This window comes from Saccostrea echinata, unplaced genomic scaffold (assembly GCF_033153115.1).
Source record: "Saccostrea echinata isolate AGI-Se365-2 ecotype Australia unplaced genomic scaffold, CSIRO_AGI_Sech_v1 ptg000016l, whole genome shotgun sequence".
Classification (NCBI taxonomy): Eukaryota; Metazoa; Mollusca; class Bivalvia; order Ostreida; family Ostreidae; genus Saccostrea; species Saccostrea echinata.
The window spans coordinates 14730174-14752094 of record NW_026889765.1 but is presented as its reverse complement, the minus strand read 5'-3'; the positions used below and the strand labels follow the sequence as shown (position 1 = coordinate 14752094).

The window sequence follows — 21921 nt, the reverse complement described above, 5'->3', positions numbered from 1 at the left end:
AAATTCATTTGTAATTTGTATCCTGGTTGTCTCATATAGGACTACTCATATATTTTACAAGAAATCGTTAAGCAATATAATTTGTTATAACAATACACACAAAATATTACACATGTGTAAAGAAGGAAAAAATAGGTCTTCTCCCCTTTTGACCCCTGTGTTGACATTGAAAAAAGTGTTGATTTGAATGGACGACGTTGAAATCATATTTAATTGTCCGGAACTTCGAATTTTTCTCGAAGGATCCAACATTCTGTATTTCTTCTACATAATCCCTGGGATGCAGCTATTCTTTTAATTGTCTAACAGAGAAATCTATTCCAAGGAACTGACTCAAAAAAAAAAAAAAAACAACAAACAAACAAACAACAACAAAACAAAACAAAAATTTAAAAAAAACCCTTCAATTAAACAAAAATTAAAGTGCTTTAATCTAAGTTGCTAATTCATCTAAATCCACATTAACATATTGATCAAAAGCTCTCCAAAGCTTATGCTTAACGTGTTCATAAAACCGATTTAAAATAAGATTTCTGATCTGGTCTGATCTGGCTTCCACAGATCTGTATTCACCTTCATATTTTGTAAAAAATAATAATTTTTAAATCAAATTACTAATTTGTTATAACAAATTACTAATTTGTTATAACAAATAACTAATTCGTTATAACAAATTACTAATTACTATAACAAATTAGTATTTTGTTATAACAAATTATCAATTTGTTATAACAAAATAATCAATTTGTTATAACAAATTATTAATTTGTTATAACAGATTGATAATTTGTTATAACAAATTAGTAATTTGTTATAACAGATTAATAATTTGTTACAACAAATTGATAATTTGTTATAACAAATTAGTAATTTGTTATAACAAATTAGTAATCTGATTTAACAAATTGATAATTTATTATAACAAATTGATAATTTGTTATCACAAATTAGTAATTTGTTAAAACAAATTAATAAAAGATACTGCTGCGGCCCTATTACGCTTCCGTAGGAAAGGCTTCTAATTGTTCTCTGAACAATTAGTTTACTAGTTTTGATTTTTTTTTTTTATTGAAAGACGAACTAGCATGCACATACACTGATTTTTCACAAGCATTTAGTGTGAAACAAATGAAACATGCTTTTTTTTTTAAATTGAAATCTTTTATTTGTAGAAATTTCCATGACAAAGGAATATCTTTTTTCAATTGGATCCATTGTTTTCATTGTTTTGATTTTGATTATTACGTCCAATACAGCATTGTCTTTGATTCACACACAACACTGAATTCATCAGAATCCTGACCGTCTTGCCATTGAAACGCTAAAGCTCCTCTAGCTCTCGCCCATTTTTCATTTGGTCCGTTGCTATTGGCACCATCACCGAAGTTCTCGAAATCTATTCGCGTGTTGTCATCAAAATACCAGGATGAGCCGTTTTTTGTGGCCTGGACCCAAACTTGTGTTCCCGAAGTGTCATCAACATGGTTTTCTAGAAAAGAAAATTTTGATCGTGTCTAAAATTTATCAATATACCAGTTACTCTCTCTCTCTCTCTCTGAACAGGCGTATTCTGCATGCTGATGAATACTTTTAAAAAAGAATAATTAAATTAACTTACCGATAAAATTTATAAACAAGGAGTTCTTTTCAGCAGAATCTATTCTAATTAGGAACCCTCCGTCGGCCTTACACAGAGCGTCAGCCACTGTATAGTTGACAGAAGTGGAGTTATATTTCAAACAAATACGGGGGGCTACGAGCTCGTAGCCAGGTAAACATGTCCCTGTATTAAAAATAATTACATAGAGTGGTAAAAAGAACGTTTTGTTTATGGATAAACAGAGCTAAAGAAAATGAAATAGAGAAATTGCCTTCATTTAGACGACAATTTTGCTAACCAGCTCTCTTTTAATCATAGAGAATGATATATGTATACAATATTTTATTTTTAAAAGTATTAAGTACGACAAGTTTTTTGTTCAACATATGTCGAACCTTTAATATTATTAACACCCTTAAATAATACTGCAACTATATACAATGTATTATTAATGACAAGAAAAAGTCCCCATGCCGCAACTTTCACCTGAGCCACCTTGCCTGCTGCCCTAAAAAAAATTGTTGATTCCCTCTATATTTTTTAAAAAAAAAAAATGATTCTTATGACCTTTTATTGTGGCCCACTATACCCTCTAGGGGTCATGACTTAACCAAACACTACATGTGGATTCTGAATATCATTCCTTGTTGATCCGGAGAATTTTTATATAAAGATTTTTCCCCTACATTTGCGTATTATGTAAAAATTTGATCCTCAGTTTTAGCTACACCTTAACCCCAGTGTTTATCATTTCAACAACCATGAGTCCACACAGCATGGAAATGTATCCGCATCAGTACCGGGTATGATTAAGAGTCGCCCTGCTACTCTCGAATCTTTTTCCATTACATTCCCAGAAAAATTGGAATGCCTATTTAGTGTGATGAATCAGGGTTGTACCAATCTATGTTAATAGGGTAGTTAAGGTTTTTTTGGACATGGAATAACCTGTCTCCCCTACCATGAAATAGACTAGTCCAATGCTATATATACAGCGGGTGTTGGCAGCTGCAGTCAGTCTATTTGAAGTCTCCTTGGAGTCTGTTTGCGAGTTTGTTCGCTGTAGCTGCAGAGTAGTTACCAGGTAAGGGTAAAGAAATAAGTGAGGACGTTGAATTAGCAGAATCGCAATAAAGGTTACTACAGGGCTGAATAAGCCTTATAGTATAGGTTGCATCAACTGGTCGATCACCGTGGCTGAATAAGTCTGTACTCTAGTGCCAAAGTGAGCTGGAGACGCCAGTTGACTAGAGACCTCTTGTTCGTAACAAGGGCCCTTGGTTGGGCCAGTTGTCCGGGGACATTGGTTTAGTGTAGGACAGGTGGTCCAGAGTCAAATTGTCCCTTGATTTCTTTAAGATTAGTTATGCGAATCATAGTAAATATATTGATTGAGTAAATTGTTTAAATAATCATCGTAAATATATTGATTAAGTTTGTGTCCTAGTGGACCAGATACAGATCATTTATTTAGGTTATTGCACTGCAGAAATCCCGGGTGTAACCGGGTACGTGTCCACTTGAATATTTAGACCGCTCGGCTGGACACACGTTACAGAATTTTTGGTGGCAGCGGTGGGATTTTTGCAGTGTAAGGAAATTTTCTTTTTTTTTTTTTTTGTATGTGTTCATCATTGATACAATAATAAAATTTGAGTAATATTATCTTGTTGTATATAATGTCAACTGATCAGCTAGATCGGGAACTGACATTTCTCAAGGAAGAAATAAGAGAACTAGAGTCAAGTATTCGGCAGCATGAGAGTCTTATACACTCAACACCAAGGCCTCGAGGATATGAGGCCCGGGGTAGATATGACTCTGGTATTTCCAGTGGTCCATCGTCAGTTATTCCCAGGAGTTCTTTGGCCGATCATTCTCCGGATGTTGAGTCAAATAGACCGAGTACTAGCTGTCATCCAAGGGTAAGGTTTCATGAGGAAATGGAATCTAGAAATGATGAAACCAACAGAAATGCTATAGCAGATAGAGTAGATATTGGTAATATCACAGACAGGCGTCACCGAAGACCAGTTGTATCAGGTAATGCAACTAAGAAAATGAGTAGAAGGGAAGTAAAAGCCGCAACCTACGATGGCAGTGGATCGTGGTTGGATTATAAGACTCATTTTAACACAGTCAGCAAACTTAATGAGTGGACAGAAGAGGAGAAAGGCTTATTTCTCGCAGCATCTCTTCGGGGTCAGGCTCAAGCAGTCCTTGGAAACTTGCCAGGAGACAACACTGATTATCATTACCTTGTACAGGCCCTTGAAGAACGCTTTGCGCCACCCAATCAAACCGAGTTATACAGAGTTCAGCTAAGGGAGAGGCGTAAGAGAGCAACAGAGACCATACCTGAGTTAGGACAGGCTGTCAGAAGATTGGCAAATTTGGCCTATCCAAAAGCCCCATCTGAGGTAAGGGAAACCTTGGCCATGGAACAATTTTTAGATGGCTTGCCTGACTCGGACATGCGAATAAGGATTAAGCAGGCGCGTCCTAAGGATTTAAATGATGCCATTAAACATGCAGTAGAACTAGAGGCATATCTAAGGGCAGAAGACAAGAGGGGGTACAAAGGTTATCAACACCAGTTGAGGGAAGAGGTAACTACTAATGACGGGACTTTCAAAATGGAAATGAAAAATTGGATGTCATCAATGGAAAAGAATATGGCAGTCATAAACAAGGAAATTAAAGAGCTCAGACAAGGCAGAGGCCAGTTGGACAAAAAGTCTTACAAAGAGTCATCTCTATCCAGAAAAAGCATGGATATGATAGAATGTTATGGTTGTCATAAAAAGGGACATTATAAGAGAAATTGTCCAGAGAAAAATAAGAGAGACACTTCCTGTAGCAAGAAGACTTCAGGGGGAAGCGATACCGGAAGGAAATATAGTGATAAAGGTTCAAATGGACAGTTAACTGGCAAGCTTGGCTCTTGCTCAAACGAAGCTGGAATGTTCATTTATGTAATGATAAATGGTGTTAGGGTGAAAATGTTAGTAGACACAGGGGCTACGGTTACGATGCTGTCAACAACTTTATTCGACAAAGTGAAAGACCATTGGGCATTTGAAATCCAAGAACCTGGAATGAAAGTTTACACTGCAGATGGTGATGAATTAAAGTTGGAAGGTAAAGTCAATATTGAGATGGCAATTGGAAGACATCCCATAAAGACATTAGCTTTGGTAGCTAATCTTCAGGTAGAGGGTATTCTTGGATTAGACATGATCAAACGTTTTGATATGGTCATAGATGCGAAACGACATGTTTTGTTATTTGAGGACGAAAGTATTCCTATGATGTATGAAGGTAAATTTGGATGCTTTAGAGTTGTAGCAGAAGAAACGGTCAGTATACCACCCCGGAGTGAACTTATTATACCAGGGAAAATTTGTACTCTTGACGAGGAGCAACTACAAACACAGGGCATTGTAGAACCTAAAGAAAAAGAAGATACTAATAGGCCATTGACTGCTAGAACTTGTGTTCAACCAATGAAGAATAATATTGTGCCAGTGAGGTTGTTGAACGTGGAGTCTGAACCAAAGGTGGTGTACAAGAACACAGAGATTGGGCAATTTCAGGAAACGGAACAAGTTACTTCAAATTATGCCAGTGAACCAGCAGAGCGGCCTGACATAGAAAACTTGCATAATGACTCGGTGATGCATCTAACAAAGAAACAAGCTAAGGAAGTAAAATCTTTTCTTTGGAAGTACAAATCATTGTTTGCCAAGAGTAATAATGATCTTGGAAAAACTAATATAGTCAAACACAAGATTGACACTGGAGACGGGAGACCTATAAAACAACCTGTTCGCCGTTCTCCTGCACACTTGGCAAAAGAAATAGAAAGAAATATTGATGAGATGCTAGACTGCAATATTATAGAACCTTCGACAAGTCCCTGGGCATCACCTATTGTACTGGTGAAAAAGAAGGATAATTCCTATCGATTTTGTGTAGATTACAGGCGTCTTAATGCTTGCACAGTTAAGGACGCATATCCTTTGCCCAGGTTTGATGAATCCTTAGAACAATTGTCTGGATACAGCTGGTTCTCCACCTTAGATATGTTTTCCGGATATTGGCAGGTGGAACTTGATCCCAAGGACAAACATAAAACGGCTTTCGCCACACGAAGAGGTTTGTTTCAGTTTCGAGTGATGCCTTTCGGGCTTTGTTGTGCACCAGCCACGTTCGAAAGATTAATGGAAATGGTATTGGCAGGATTACAATGGGAGGTTTGCCTGGTTTACCTTGATGATATAATCATCATGGGTAAAACATTCAATGAAATGATGGCTAATTTAGAGCGAGTGTTTGACAGACTTCAATCAGCTGGGTTGCGATTAAAGGCCAAGAAATGCCATTTGTTCCAGAGATCTGTGAAATTCTTAGGCCACATTATTTCTGAAGAAGGTATAATGACAGATCCTGAAAAGATAGAAAGTGTGAAACACTGGCCAGTACCAACAAATGCAACCGAGGTCAGGTCTTTCCTTGGACTGTGTGGATACTATAGGAAGTTTATAAAGGACTTTGCAACGATTGCCAAGTGTCTACATAAGTTGACTGAAAAAGGGAGACCATTTTTCTGGAATGATGATTGCCAGATTGCTTTTGATCTGTTGAAACAAAAGCTTATAACTACCCCAGTATTAGGACACCCCGACTTCACTAAAGAGTTTATACTGGACACAGATGCTAGCAGAGATGCTATTGGGGCTATACTTTCTCAGGAACAAGAGGGTAGTGAGAAAGTTATTGCCTATGCCAGTCGTACCTTGTCCAAGAGTGAACGAAGCTACTGCGTCACTAGGAAGGAGCTACTTGCAGTTGTTCATTTTGTTAAAGTTTTCAGACATTTCCTTCAGGGACGAAAATTTCGTATTAGAACGGACCATAGTTCGCTAAAGTGGTTATTGAGATTCAAGAACCAAGAGGGCCAACTAGCAAGATGGCTAGAAGTATTAAGTACATATGATATGTTGATTGAACACCGCCCAGGAGCGCAACATCAAAATGCTGACGCCCTTAGTAGAATACCTTGCAAACAATGTGGTTTCTTTACTGCTTGGGATCAAGAAGAGGAATCAAGGTCCCTACATGCAATTAAGAACAATGAGGATGATGCCAAATTGTCAGGCGATTTGTCCCTTAAAAGTATTCAAGAAAACGATGAAGATGTTGCATTGATTGTCAAATGGTTAAAAGATGGGACAAAACCAAAATCCGAAGAACTAGCAGGGAAAAGTATTTATGTTCGAGATATTGTAGGACAATGGGATTTGTTATTGGTAAAAGATGGGTTGCTGTGCAGAAAGTGGATTACTGGAAAGGGAAGTCCTATCTTACAAGCTATAATACCATGGAGCGAGAGGCGCAAGGTACTATATTTCTGTCATGACTTTAAAGGGGCTGGACACCTGGGTCACAAGAAGACACTCGAAAGAGTGCGAAGTAAGTACTATTGGCCAGGTAGCCGAAAGGATGTAAGAGCATACGTTGCAGGATGTGAAAAATGTTCAAAGAGAAAAAGTCCGAATATTACAAAGAAAGCTCCCACGAAGGTAGTGGAATCTGGAATCCCTATGGAGAGAGTGGCCACGGATATTCTAGGAGAATTGCCAAAGACGGAGAGAGGTAACCGATATATTTTGGTAGTTGCTGACTACTTTACCAAGTGGACCGAGAGTTTTGCCATGCCCAACCAACATGGAAGCACAAACGGTTGCTCGTATATTGGTAGAGGAGGTCTTTGCTAAATTCGGAGTGCCTAGAATACTTCATTCGGACCAGGGCAGGCAATATGAAAGTCTTTTGTTTCAAGAGCTCTGTGCCTTACTTCATATTGAAAAGACTAGAACAACTCCCTATCACCCACAAAGTGATGGGATGGTTGAACGTTTTAATAAAACCCTTGCAACCATGCTTAGTGCATATGTGAACGAGCACCAGACTAACTGGGATGAATCTCTCCCATATGTTATGCAGGCCTATCGTTCTGCAGTTCACGAAACTACAGGCTATACACCCAACTTTTTAATGTTAGGTAGAGAGACATCTACACCCCTAGATCTCATGTACGAATTGCCAGGAGAGGTAAAAGTTACTCCTAGAAACCAGTGGGTTTGGGAATTACAGGAACGCTTAGAAGAAGCTCACAGAGTAGTACGAGAAAATACTAAGCAAGCTATGTGTCGACAAAAGACATATCATGACCGGAAGCTTAGCTATGAAAAATTTGTCCCTGGTGATAGTGTTCTTGTGTACTTTCCGGTTCGCAAAATAGGTAGGTCAGCGAAATTGACCTCATATTGGCATGGTCCATATACAATCTTAGGAAAATGCTCTGATCTGACCTACAAGGTTAACTGTGGGCCAAAAGGTAGAGAGCAAGTTGTCCACGTAGATAGAATCAGAATAAGACATCCCCAGTTACTGAGGGGAGAATCAAGTTCCAGTGAAGTTGATAAACTAGGTGATCAGAGACGTCTAGAAGATGAGAATAAAGTCTCTGATGAAAAAGATGACATAGGGGATACAGGTGATCAGGTGGGGGATACTTGGTCATCAACAATGATAGAGTCAGACGATCAAAATGATATGTGGTCGCCAGATCCCACAAGAAGGAAAAGACGTCCACCAAAATGGATGTCAGACTATGTCAGAGATTAAATAATGTGTTAGAAATATATATAGTTAGTGTCGAGTTTTGATATTTTAAACAGATAGTTTAACGTTTTGTTTATATTTTGTCTTTCATAGATTACAATGCCAAAGACAAAGATAACTGTCAACAAAGGCAGGAAGTGCCCATTCTGTCCTTACCGTTTCATGAAAGATGAAGAATTGTCAAAGCACATTGGCGAATGCAGTAAGGAACTGTTGTTCTGCAATTTTTGTGATTTCAATTCCACCACCTCCAAAAATTTGAGAAGGCATCTCAAGAGACAACATGACATTGTTGAAGAAACTGGCGGTGAGGTAGATTCAGTACTTCAAACGGAAGGCCCCAGTGAAAGTTGCGTCTCAGATGCTGAATCGTGGGTCACACAGGATCCTGGGGATCTTCGAGCGGTGCTTCTAGGGGATATAAGTGAAAGTGAGAGTGAGGATGAAGTCAGTAAAGAGAAGAGTGGGAAGGAACTCCCGTGTAGTGATGAATCAAAGAGAGAAGAAGGTAGACTCTACCGGAAACCCACTCGACCTTTACCAGTTTTCGCTCCCGCTAGGGTTGCACCCTTAATAGATAACAGACCTTCTAATCCAGCACCTGAGAAACAACCATGTGAACACAAAGAGTGTCAGACTGATCCAGTGTATTTCACGGAAAGCGTAAAAATAATCACCAAATGGGTCGAAGAGGGAAGACGAATCAAGAAGATTGAAAAGAAGAAATTGCTGTAAAAAAAATCATTTTGACATTCAGAAAGATATTCTGTTCATTTAAAGAAGCAAAACATCATAAATATTTAATACCTTAAATTGTTGTTGTTTTCCTACGGGACGTATGACTTAAAGGGGTGGGTGATGTGATGAATCAGGGTTGTACCAATCTATGTTAATAGGGTAGTTAAGGTTTTTTTGGACATGGAATAACCTGTCTCCCCTACCATGAAATAGACTAGTCCAATGCTATATATACAGCGGGTGTTGGCAGCTTCAGTCAGTCTATTTGAAGTCTCCTTGGAGTCTGTTTGCGAGTTTGTTCGCTGTAGCTGCAGAGTAGTTACCAGGTAAGGGTAAAGAAATAAGTGAGGACGTTGAATTAGCAGAATCGCAATAAAGGTTACTACAGGGCTGAATAAGCCTTATAGTATAGGTTGCATCAACTGGTCGATCACCGTAGCTTTGGCATTGGAAATAAAGGCTGAATAAGTCTGTACTCTAGTGCCAAAGTGAGCTGGAGACGCCAGTTGACTAGAGACCTCTTGTTCGTAACAAGGGCCCTTGGTTGGGCCAGTTGTCCGGGGACATTGGTTTAGTGTAGGACAGGTGGTCCAGAGTCAAATTGTCCCTTGATTTCTTTAAGATTAGTTATGCGAATCATAGTAAATATATTGATTGAGTAAATTGTTTAAATAATCATCGTAAATATATTGATTAAGTTTGTGTCCTAGTGGACCAGATACAGATCATTTATTTAGGTTATTGCACTGCAGAAATCCCGGGTGTAACCGGGTACGTGTCCACTTGAATATTTAGACCGCTCGGCTGGACACACGTTACATTAGCTTTGTCCTAGTTCTAGGGGACTTGATCAAATACATAGGGATATTTGCATTTCAATATGACTAATAATCATGGTAACGTCCTGCTGTTTAAAAAAGATTTTCTCCAATATATTTAGCAAAACTTCCACAAGATTATCACTTTTCCCCCAATGGTTTTGAGGAAAAAAAGAGCTTTATTATATTTTTACAATTTCCTTATTATTTCCCCCGGGTTGTAAACGTTATTTTCAAATCTTAAATCCGCTCTTCCCAGGGATGCAAGTTTTCTTGAAATTGAGTCAATGGTTCTGGAGAAGTAGTCGAAAATATATATAAAAAAAAAAAAAGTTTACTGGCCGACAGACAGACCAAGGATAACATTGACTAGAAAAGCTTCCGTTCAGGTGTGCTAAATCTGCACAATTACCGTGTTGGATCTTTATATTAATGCCCCAAACTTTACAAAGCTTGCTATCTTCGATTTAATATTTTCTTTGTTTGTACAAGCAACCCAAGGCTGTTGAAACATCCAGTACATCCTGAACAGTTTTAGATTTCAAATGGATATTAAAGGTGTAATCCAATTTAAAACTGTATTAGATCGCACGTGAAAATGCATTTAATGCTTGTGTATTGATTGAATTCTTCTTTTCAAAATTTGACACAGCAAACTTTAAAGTCACGTTATGTAACGGTCTGGCTGACAAAAGAACAAATTAAATTGACTGACCTAATAACAATTTATTGAGTCAGATTATTGACATATAAAAGCTTTTCCAACTAAATAGGAAACAGTTTATTGCAGTAAATTTTGAGACTCCCAGAAAAAAAAAAATACTGTAAACTATCGGGATATATATATATATATATATATATATATATATATATATATATATATATATATATATATATATATATATATATATATATATATATATATATATATATATACTAAAATAGTACATATTTTAATACGTTGAATTATTATGAAACATTGGTAATTTACTTTGAAACTTTATTCTAGAACGTTTAAGGAGACTTAAAACCGTAATATTTTTCAAATTCCATTTCAGTTATGAGATTTTGAAAATAACATACATGTATTATCATTTTGAATTGAAAATGCATAAAATAGATTGAATTTCATGGCAAAAACCTTTGATTCCCTATATCAAAAACTTCTTACTTTGAAACACTTAAGTATGTAAAAACTTTGGTTTACTTTGATTTTACTTTACTATTTTACTTTTGGTAAAAACCTTTCAGTCACTATCGTCAAATAATTTTTACTTAGGTAAACTATAGCAAACTTAAACTTTATTGTAGTAAGCTTAATTACAATGATACTTTATAGGGTCATTACAGAATTTTCTATGGTTCATGTATTTATTTAATTGACAATTCAATGTCGGTACTCTTCGTAATACAAGTTGAACCGAAATATTTTTTGTACTATAAACTAAGACTAAGTTGACTTTTATCCTGTAAGTTAGGAAAATTAATAATTCAAAATCGATCATCTTTTGGACAATGTTTTTTTTTCCTTTAAAATTTACATGATTAAGATTCCTATGTTTCAAGAGGGATTCAGTTTTGAGAAATTCTTATTTATTATACCGGTATTTACATTTTATACATCATACTTACATACACATGTAGCAATGAAAACTGATCAGATTAACTCTTATAATTAGATATTTTTCTTCTCATATCGAAATTCGGATTAAGTAGTACTCTCCGTAAATTTGCTATTCCCTAATTTTGGTTATGTTTGGTGAAGTTGGAAGATTTTCACGGCATGTCCTGATCATTACAAAATGTATTTTTTTAGTACAAATATATCAACTAAAATCGCTATATAATACACTGAATAACCTTAATATCCACTGAATAAATTTATCATTTCTTAATTTTATTATGGAAATAACTGTATGAAAAGTTTCTTAGGAAATAGTCTTACCACCGACGTAGGTCTGCCAATCCCCCGGCATTGATGCTTCAGTGTCCCTTAACGGACTAGGACAGCAAACACAGGAAAGCGACTTCTTATCCCAGCCCACCGCATGCAGTACAGCAAAGGAGTTAAGACACGCTGCTAGACACATAGTAGGTCGTGAAAACGTCGAAAGATGATGACAGGACGTTGTAGGTTTTTCCAAGACCTTTTCTGACCAAGAATAGTGAAAATTCGTAGTGAAAATTTGTCTGATGATGGCTAACAAGATAAGGAATTTCAAAGTTTGAATCATTTTGAACAATTTTCAACAGCTGTAGGTGCTGATCGACTGACGAAGAAATGTTGGCTATCGCTGATGGAATACATTTTTAAATATCATCGTTCCGCAGAGAGAGAGAGAAAAAAAATTGATCAAATAATTGAATTTTAGATAAATACAATACTTGATACTTTTACAAAGAAGTGAGGCATTGGTACAATGGGGTAAAAAACGTGGGAATGTTGATACTGTATCTTTGATGTACTGTAATTAAGGGGGGTAATCAACACAAGGCAACTACAGGCAACATTAGACAAACACTTAATATTAATATTTAAGTAAATATCTTTTCTTCATTTTTTAAAGTTTTCTTAGAAGTGAAGTTTTTACAATGACAACAGTGATTGAACATAAAATAAGTCTTTACAGAAAATCAATTTTACAAGAAATATATATTTTATAGTAAGTCATTATCGCTTCCGGTGCAAAGCTATCGGAAGCAATTCAAAAACTCAACACTTAAGATTCTTCGGAGTTTAACAATATCAAACATGTTAAAAAGATTTACTTCATTGATTTCTTTTATTAGAAGTGGTGGGTTCTTGAATTTTGAATATCATATTATTTTAATTTTCTACAATTAAGCTATTTCACGCGGATGATCCAAAATTTTATTTAGATTATTAAAACTATATGGTTAACAAAGTAATTCTAAGAAACTTATCATACAAAAGATTCTATCTATCTATCTATCTATCTATCTATCTATCTATCTACCTATCTCTCTACAGTGGAGCCTCATTTATCCGGTGCTTTGGTTCCCAGTCAATTCGTCCGAATATGTGAAGCGTCCGGATACCTGAATTACGCTGATTTTAGTGATACGGCCTTTCATACCATTTTCAGAAGTAAAGAATGTTGCTTTATATCAATATGTTTTATTGTTTAAATACTTTTATATAAGTTAGTACTACTCAATACTTGTTTAAATAAATAAATTTAAAAAGTACATGTGTCATTGAAAAAAAAACGTGTTTATATGGTCACATTAATTATTTCTACTTCCCAGTGTCTAATGTATCAACTTCTCCTAGTAGCCACGTCGGTACTGTCGGTAGAGTCTTATTTAATATGAATGCTAAATGTGACATAATCTGCACATGTATACGAACGCTAATCGTAATCATCCAAAGCGAGATCTTATACCATTTGATTATAAGGGGGGGGGGGGGGGGTAAATTTATTTATGTCCATGCCTTCAGAATACATCGTTTATTTATTTCAAGGATGTCAAGAGATTTTATCTTATTTCAGTCTTCTTCACAGAAAAACGGTTGACAAGCAAAAACGGGAAAAGTGGGAGGGGGCTTTCCAAGCTCAAAAACTTTTTGCTTATTTTTAAGGACTAGCCCCCCCCCCCCCTCTTCGAAATCAAATGGTTCGTCCTCTTATTATTTCTTAAATCAATATCGAAATAGTTTGAAATTTATTTAAATCAGAGTTTTCTGTCCAATGGTTTTTTTTTATGATTGATTGATTATTATCGGCTTTAAACAATAATAATCAATCAATCATAAAACAAAAACATTGGACAGAAAACTCTACCTGATTTATATAAATGTCAGACTATCCCGAAATTGACATTATATGTCTTCTGGATCTATCATTAACACAGTGCGTACAAGAGTAGCTGAGGTGGATTGAAAATGAATTTCAATCCCATGTTTTCTCAGACCCATTCTCTATCATCGAAATGAATGTTTTGACTCTAACAGATGGAAATGACGTAAGCAGCATATTTTCAATCTTGCCATTTAATGATGTCGGAATGATTTGACCTTCGTGATCTGACTTCACCTGCTGGACATAGAAATATAGCCGTCAGTCACGTGTCATATTCAAGCTTATTAAAGCTCGTCATTTCAATCCTATGAGAAAAGGAATTCCTTGTAGCATTGCCCTTGATCCGATATTGACCTTTCTGCATGGATTCCTGGAATTTAAAAAATCTCGCGAGAGATTAATTACTAATATGTTTACAGCAATTGTCTGGTTTCCAACTCAGATTTACGAAAAGTTCTAAAATTAAAAAAAAATGATCAAAGAGATATACTTGTACTGCTCTTGGCTCTTTTCTATATAATTATGCACATTTAACGGAGCTGGGCTTTTTTCTGAGCAAAGTGAATTAATACAGTTGCATTAAATCTGAAATTGAAACTGAATATCTCGCGAGACTTGAATTTATTGCTAGCGCTCTCGAGCGCTAGCAACTACGTTAGTCTATATTTCTGGAATACGCATGCTCGACTTTACGGTCGGGCATTCTGGGAAAACTACTGAAGATAGACTGTACGATGATAATTTCGTTTTATCATAAAAAATTGATATGATCCTAATTCTGAATTTCTTAATTTATTGTCTAACCTATGATTAAAAGTACAAGAAAATTTGGGTCATATAATGCCAAGATTGTAGAGATCAACTGGTAAAACCTAGCTTTCCTTAAAGCTAACCATGTATACTACCTTCCTATATAATTCCGGCAAGCTCAGAGAAAAAAAAAACAGGAAGTCTTTCAGAGTTTGTCGGAAAGACACGAGAAGCGATTGATACAATGCAGCAGCACTGATATAATTATAATTCTTTAATTTTTCATTTTTCCTTTTTTGACGGAAAAGCCCGAGTAATTATGATCCGATTGTTATTGCTAGCGCTCTCGAGCGCTAGCAACTACGTTAGTCTTTTTTACTGGAATACGTATGCTCGACTTCATGGTAGGCCATTATGGGAATACTACTGTAGATAAACTGCACCATTTCAATTTCGTTTTTTAATCTGAAAATACAGATGATCTGAAGTTTCGCGTTTTGTTGTCTAATCTTAAATAAATGTAGAAAGGGTAACAGTAAATACCAAAACTGTACAGATCAGTTATAGTTTCTAAAATTATAATATTAAAAAAACTAGCTATTTTTAACTATCTTCCTGGATATGTTTTCCGAGCTTGCCGGAAAGGCCCGAAAGGATGCGATTGCTACAAAACAGTACCACACTGGAATATTTTTAAACTAGGTGTTCATTGGTTCTACTTATCTCTTATTTTTCACTTTAAAATTGAAATTACAGTAAACTACAGAATGCTTAAAGCACAGTTAATGATTCATGCCATTACCAATGTGAAAACCCACTCAAAACAAAGCTTTGAAGTTCATTATTGTAATGTTTTTTGACTCTGGGTATCCCGAATTTAATCCAACAATAGCCTTTTTTATAAATAGTCTGATGAATATTTTGTATTAAACACTGAATAGCTGAAACCTTCACCATTCTGAATTAAGACACATCCCCCCAACACTACCTCCAGTGTACCACTGTGTCTTCCTATTAATACATGTAATTAGGGACGACCATTTGAGTCTGAAGGGGGGGGGGGGGGCTGGCAGATTTTGGAAATAAATAATCTGTCCTCAAAAAAGTTGAAAATAAATAACTGTCTTTCCACGACCGGCAAGAAAATAAATAATCTGTTACTGACTATTGCTACTTAACACCCCCCCCCCCCATTCCCTCTTTGAACTTTTTTTTGTTTTTTTTTTTGTTTTTGTCAAACTTTTTCAGTGAAGAAGAAAATGAATAATCTGTCCTTGATCATCTTGAAAATAAATAATCTGTCCTTGACTGGCATGAAAATAAGTACTCGAAAGATTTTGCTAGACCCCCCACCCAACTTCCCTTCCAGAATCAAATGGTAGTCCCCTTAATCGATTCAGCAAATTAATCCAATAATTCAGATATCTAATTCTGTGGTTTATGATAGCTACAGCGCTAGCTCACCTATCTTTTTAAAAGATAAGCTTGTGTTTACACAATTATGGTCACCTATTCATCTTCCTCAGCTAACCTGACATCTTAGCTTTTCAAATTTCGATACAATAAAATGGACATATAATTAAATAATACGTCCAACACACGTTTATTTATTTATTTATTTATTTATTTTTTGGTATACGGCGATGCAGTTAAGCAATATCCATTTAATGTTTGAAACCCCATCGGTGTACTCGACTCTCTTCATAGGCGAGTTAGCCATTTTCATAGTTATTATTTTAAAAATATCACTTTCTCGGAATCTTGAAATTAGAGAACATGAGTTGTATTTTTGGTTGTTACCACACGATTGGATTAAAACGGGTTTTTTTTCTCTAAAAGTAGAAAGGTGTGTATGTAAGGGTGTGCGTGTGTCCTTTTTCCTAAAGGTCATGTACAAGTCAACGGAACTTTCAGAAAATGTCGAGATATCCGGGGGGTCGAGAAATCAGAGTTGAAACTCGACGTCCAAGCAGGGCTAATTTATTACAATAATCAGTTAAAAAAACAAAAAAAACAAAAAAAAAAAAAAACAAAACAAAACAAAACAAAACAAAAAAAAAGGTTTCTTACATATTATACGGTCATCAAAGTTTTGCACGTATCTGGGTTTTTTTTTCTTTTGCTAAAAACATCACTGTTGCTTTAATTTTCATCTTTCCCATAATGAATAGATTTCTTGACTGACTTTGTGCCTTCCGATTGCTGTGACGTGGTTGATGATTTTGAACATTTTTTTGTATAATATCTGAATGACACCCATAACCACTTGTTACATGTAAAAGTTTTTTTTTCCTTTTAGATCAGTGATTCATTCTCAAAAGATGTCGCATATGAACTTTTATCAGAAGTTCAATTATACTTTCTTTACAGCTTAATCTATTGTTTAATCTATTGTTTCTTCTTTTTCATACATATTTTCAAGCATAATTAAAATCACTGACGATGTAAATGTTATTTTCTTATGCAAACAGTATAATGCTCTTGAAGATCCATTATTCAAATTCTTTTGTAGGAAAATTTATTTACTTATTTATTTATTTTGCAAAAATTTGTGCCCCAATCCTCCGTTTAACTGTGTGTTAATTTAGTATAGAATTATTTATATAGGGGCTGTTTGTCCCATCCCCTCCTCATTTGTTGTTGTAGTAGCTTCAAATATCCCATGTTATCAGTATTTATATCCGAACAAAGATGGGGTCTCTTTTTCAGGTTGAACTTTTCACGGTTGCTTTTTATTCGGATTTTTTTTTTGCTTGTCAATTATCTCTGCCCCCCCCCCCCCCCCCCCCCCAACAATCATTTGGAAATCGACGCTACACCTGAGCCTGTGTAATCGTGTATATCAATATGATTAACTAGGGAATAAAATGGCTCAATACATTTTATAAATTGTCATTCAAAATAAAGAACCACTTATAATATAAAGAACACGTATCCCCCCCCCTCTCTCTCTCTTTCTAAAATATGTATGCATGTAGGCACCGGAGAAAATAAGTGTAAAACTTTCCGGCAACAATGAAACATAAAATTGCTAATTGAAAGTGCGCCATACTTTATTTACAATACTAGCGTACTCCTAAACTGACGTCATTATTTAACGTCAACGTAAGAAATATGACGTCATATTTAGACCAGTACCTATGTAAAAATAAAGACCTATACTTGTGTCAAAATATAAATATCATTATGTTTAATTACACGTAAGATATATGGTTAATAAAAGAAAAAGTAAAACATCTATTAACAAGAGGCCCATGGGCCACATCGCTCACCTGAGCAAATTGGCTAGGGAAAAAAAACAGTTTAGTATTGAAAAGTTAACATGGGGGGGGGGGATTGAATTTTAAACTACCTGATGATGCTTTCATATCAATATAACAAATGGTACTGCTGTTCTTGAGCAGAAGATTTTTCCCCATATATTCATTTGTAAAAATTTGATCCCCCATTGTGGCCCCACCCTACCCCTGGGGTCCCTCATTTGAACAAATTTCATTCTACACTACCCAAGGATGCCTCCATATCAATTTTACTAATCATGGCTTTTCTTTTCTTGAGAAAAAGATTTTTTCCTATATATTCCTCTGTAAACTTTGATCACCCATTGTGGCCCCATCCTACCCCCGGGAGTCATGATTTGAACGAACTTGAATCTACAATACCGGAAGATACTTCCATATAAATATGACCAATCATGGCTTTGCTGATCATGAGAAGAAGGTTTTTAAAGATATTTTCCTATATATTTCTATGTAAAATTTTGATCCCCCATTGTGGCCCCATCCTACCCCCGGGGGTCATGATTTGAACGAACTTGAATCTACAATACCGGAAGATACTTCCATATAAATATGACCAACATGGCTTTGCTGATCATGAGAAGAAGGTTTTTAAAGATATTTTCCTATATATTTCTATGTAAAATTTTGATCCCCCATTGTGGCCCCACCCTACCCCCGAGGGTCATGATTTGAACAAATTTGAATCTACACTACCTGAGGATGCTTCCATATAAATATGACCAATCATGGCTTTGCTGTTCTTGAGAAGAAGATTTTTAAAGATATTTTCCTATATATTTCTATGTAAAACTTTGATCCCTCATTGTGTCCCCACCCTACCCCAGGGGGTCATGATTTGAACAAATTTGAATCTACACTACCTGAGGATGTTTCCATATAAATATGACCAATCATGGCTTTGCTGTTCTTAAGAAGAAGATTTTTAAAGATATTTTCCGATATATTTCTATGTAAAACTTTGATCCCCCATTGTGGCCCCACCCTACCCCCGAGGGTCATGATTTAAAAAACTTGAATCTACACTACCTGAGGATGCTTCCATATAAATATAACCAATCATGGCTTTGCTGTTCTTGAGAAGAAGATTTTTAAAGATATTTTCCCATATATTTCTATGTAAAACTTTGATCCCCCATTGTGGCCCCACCCTACCCCCGGGGGTCATGATTTGAACAAACTTGAATCTACACTACCTGAGGATGCTTCCATATAAATATGACCAGTCATGGCTTTGCTGTTCTTGAGAAGAAGATTTTTAAAGATATTTTCCTATATATTTCTATGTAAAACTTGGATCCCCCATTGTGGCCCCACCCTACCCCCGGGGGTCATGATTTAGATAACTTGAATCTACACTACCTGAGGATGTTTCCATATAAATATGACCAATCATGGCTTTGCTGTTCTTGAGAAGAAGATTTTTAAAGACATTTTCCTATATATTTCTATGTAAAACTTTGATCCCCCATTGTGTCCCCACCCTACCCCCAGGGGTCATGATTTGAACAAACTTGAATCTACACTACCTGAGGATGTTTCCACATAAGTTTCATCTTTCCTGGCCCAGTGGTTCTTGAGAAGAAGATTTTTAAATGATGCCATTATTTTTTCACTAATTCCTTATTATCTCCCCTTGCAAGAGGGTGTGGCCCTTCATTTGAACAAACTTGAATCCCCTTCACCCAAGGATACTTTGTGGCAAGTTTGGTTGAATTTGGCCCAGTGGTTCTTGAGAAGAAGTCGAAAATGTGAAAAGTTTACAGACGGACAGACAGACAGACGGACGGCCGGACAGACGGACGACGGACAAAATGTGATCAGAAAAGCTCACTTGAGCCTTCGGCTCAGGTGAGCTAAAAACGACATATTTGTCGGTTTGGCGTTGATACAGTAAACAACATTTATGTCGCTTTGGCGTCGAAAGGGTTAAAAAGAAACAGCCAGACCAGTGTTTTTACAACAATTAACACCCAGATCAACAAAGAGCAAGGGCCACTTAGGGCCTTTTTAGGCCCTGTGAGTTTCTGAAAAATCGAAACTGCTCAGTATTGGTTGACAATGCAGTATTTATCACTTGGACCCTTGGTGACCGTGTATCTATTGAACATGACGTAATTTTCTCCATAGTCAATGCATTATGACGTCATGAAAAACGTCATTTTACCATATCTTGTAAATTCCGTTAAAAATGTCCAAAAGTTGGAGTATTTTTTCAATATTTCATATAGAGCACAACCTCTGATCCAAAATATGCAATTACGTAATGAAAGGTCTGTTTCCTAAGATCAAAAAATATGTTTTAATTTTTGGATCGAGGGCTGTGCTCATATTTTATTTCTTTGCTGAATATATTCAAATATGCCTGTTTTCTGCAAAATTCAAGAACATTGCATTTTCACAAAGCCTGTTTTCAAATACCTGAATTCTCAAAGAGAAATTTTGTTACAGGAAATGAGAGCGCTACGTCTCTACTTTATTTTGATATATGAAATGGGACAGCGGGTGATAGTCAATTAATTGATACAAGAACAGGGCCATTTTATGCATAAAGTGAACCTAGCTCTTTGAGCAGACTAAGCAGTAGACAGGACACACCCATTCTGTAATACTGATAAAGCTGTTGTAAAAGAGATTCACGTGCAAGACTTGACAGACCAGTTAAAAAAATTATCGTCCGGATAAATGAACCAAAATATAACGTAAAAAATCATTTTGTGGTGAAAAAAAGACCGTCCGGAAAATTACGTCGACAAATCAGTGTGTAAAGGACACTCCTGTCTGAGGGTAAATAACATAGTGCTTAAATTTTCTCTTATCTAGAGATGGGAACTGGGTAAGGTACTACTTGCACCGTGTTTCTCCCTGGGTTCCCATTGATAGATTAGAACCAGTTACATGTATCTCAATCTTCTTCAGATTTACTACACCCAGAGTTTAACATCAATTCCCTAGGATACTTGCCACTCAGTGGTGTTTATAACTTCTATACTTTTATTTTGCTCTTACCCTTAAGGTTTCCCATCCTCTATCCTTAAATATCCATCACATACATAATTATAATTATAAAATTATATTGTCATAAAGAATATCATTATTTTTTCAAATACTAAAGGTGTTTGTGTGTGTATATATTATCAAGCTAAAAAATTCCATGTAGTAATACAGCTTCTCTATTGTTTATACCATGTGTGGTAAATATCAAAGGATCAAGTTAATTTGAAGGTCACCACGAGTGCCAAACAAGGTGTACATGGTATACACATAGACTAGAAAGTAAATGTCAATCAAGTTCTAGCACTCAATGATGTACCTTAATGCACTTGATTGACAGTGGTACACAGACCAGGTATTTATGAAGGCGGTGCTTAAAATCTCTGCTTTTAAGTTGTTATACATGTAGTTGGCCATTGACGTATATAGCCAATGAAACATCCAAATCTACCTCCTAGCTAGGGAGGAAAATACGTAGGATTTGGAAGTAGTCCAGCTCCCTGGCCAAAGAGTAAGTATGAAGCAGATGATGTGCAAACTCTGCGGTATCTTTTATTTTGAGTTCATGGGGATATACATGTATGGTGTTGACATGTAAATGAAAAATACCCATGATTATTGATAAAGATCGTTAATATATTGAAATATTGAATTGAAAGCCACAGCAAGAGATTCCTTCTTCTCATGTCTACACAGATGATTTTGAATGATTCTACCTTAAATTCATATGAATATAAAAACAGGTCGGATACAGGCCCGTAGGAAGCAATTTCACTTTGAGGGGGCACAACCATACATTTTCAGTTGGGGGAGGGCACTATCAACTACCAAAATTCCTTGACAAGCAAAAAAAAAAAAAGAAAAAAAAGAGGGTCATTAGACGTTATTATTGAGGGGGCACAAGCATACAGTAGCTATGTTTTCTATTAATAGTATTCTATATATTGGCAAAATTATCGGGGGGGGGGGGCAGCCCCCCCCCCGTTCCTACGGCCATGGGATAATAAAGGAGCACATTTACTGTTCATCGGAATCCCAACAGATTGTTGGAAGACCTAGTCTCAAATGACCCCGAGTACACAAATTGTCAATGAGGAACTCCGGCATTCTTTTTATATCAGCATCACTGTGTGTAGAATTATACATGTAATGATGTAAATATCACGTTTAACAATTCTGTAGATAACAATCACGGGATATGAAAATTT

At 36.0% G+C, this 21921-nt stretch overlaps 1 protein-coding gene across 1 annotated transcript; it reads right to left on the bottom strand.

The window, feature by feature from the left end:
- Positions 1–1140: 1140 nt before the first annotated feature.
- On the bottom strand, positions 1141–20782 carry LOC133188480 (uncharacterized). Its single transcript, XM_061323933.1, has 4 exons — positions 20729–20782; positions 11792–11998; positions 1619–1783; positions 1141–1489 (listed from the first exon to the last, which is right to left on the bottom strand). The coding sequence occupies exons 1-4, from the start codon at positions 20742–20744 to the stop codon at positions 1242–1244; spliced, it is 636 nt and encodes a 211-aa protein (XP_061179917.1). The 5' UTR covers positions 20745–20782; the 3' UTR covers positions 1141–1241.
- Between the last annotated feature and the right edge of the window lie 1139 nt (positions 20783–21921).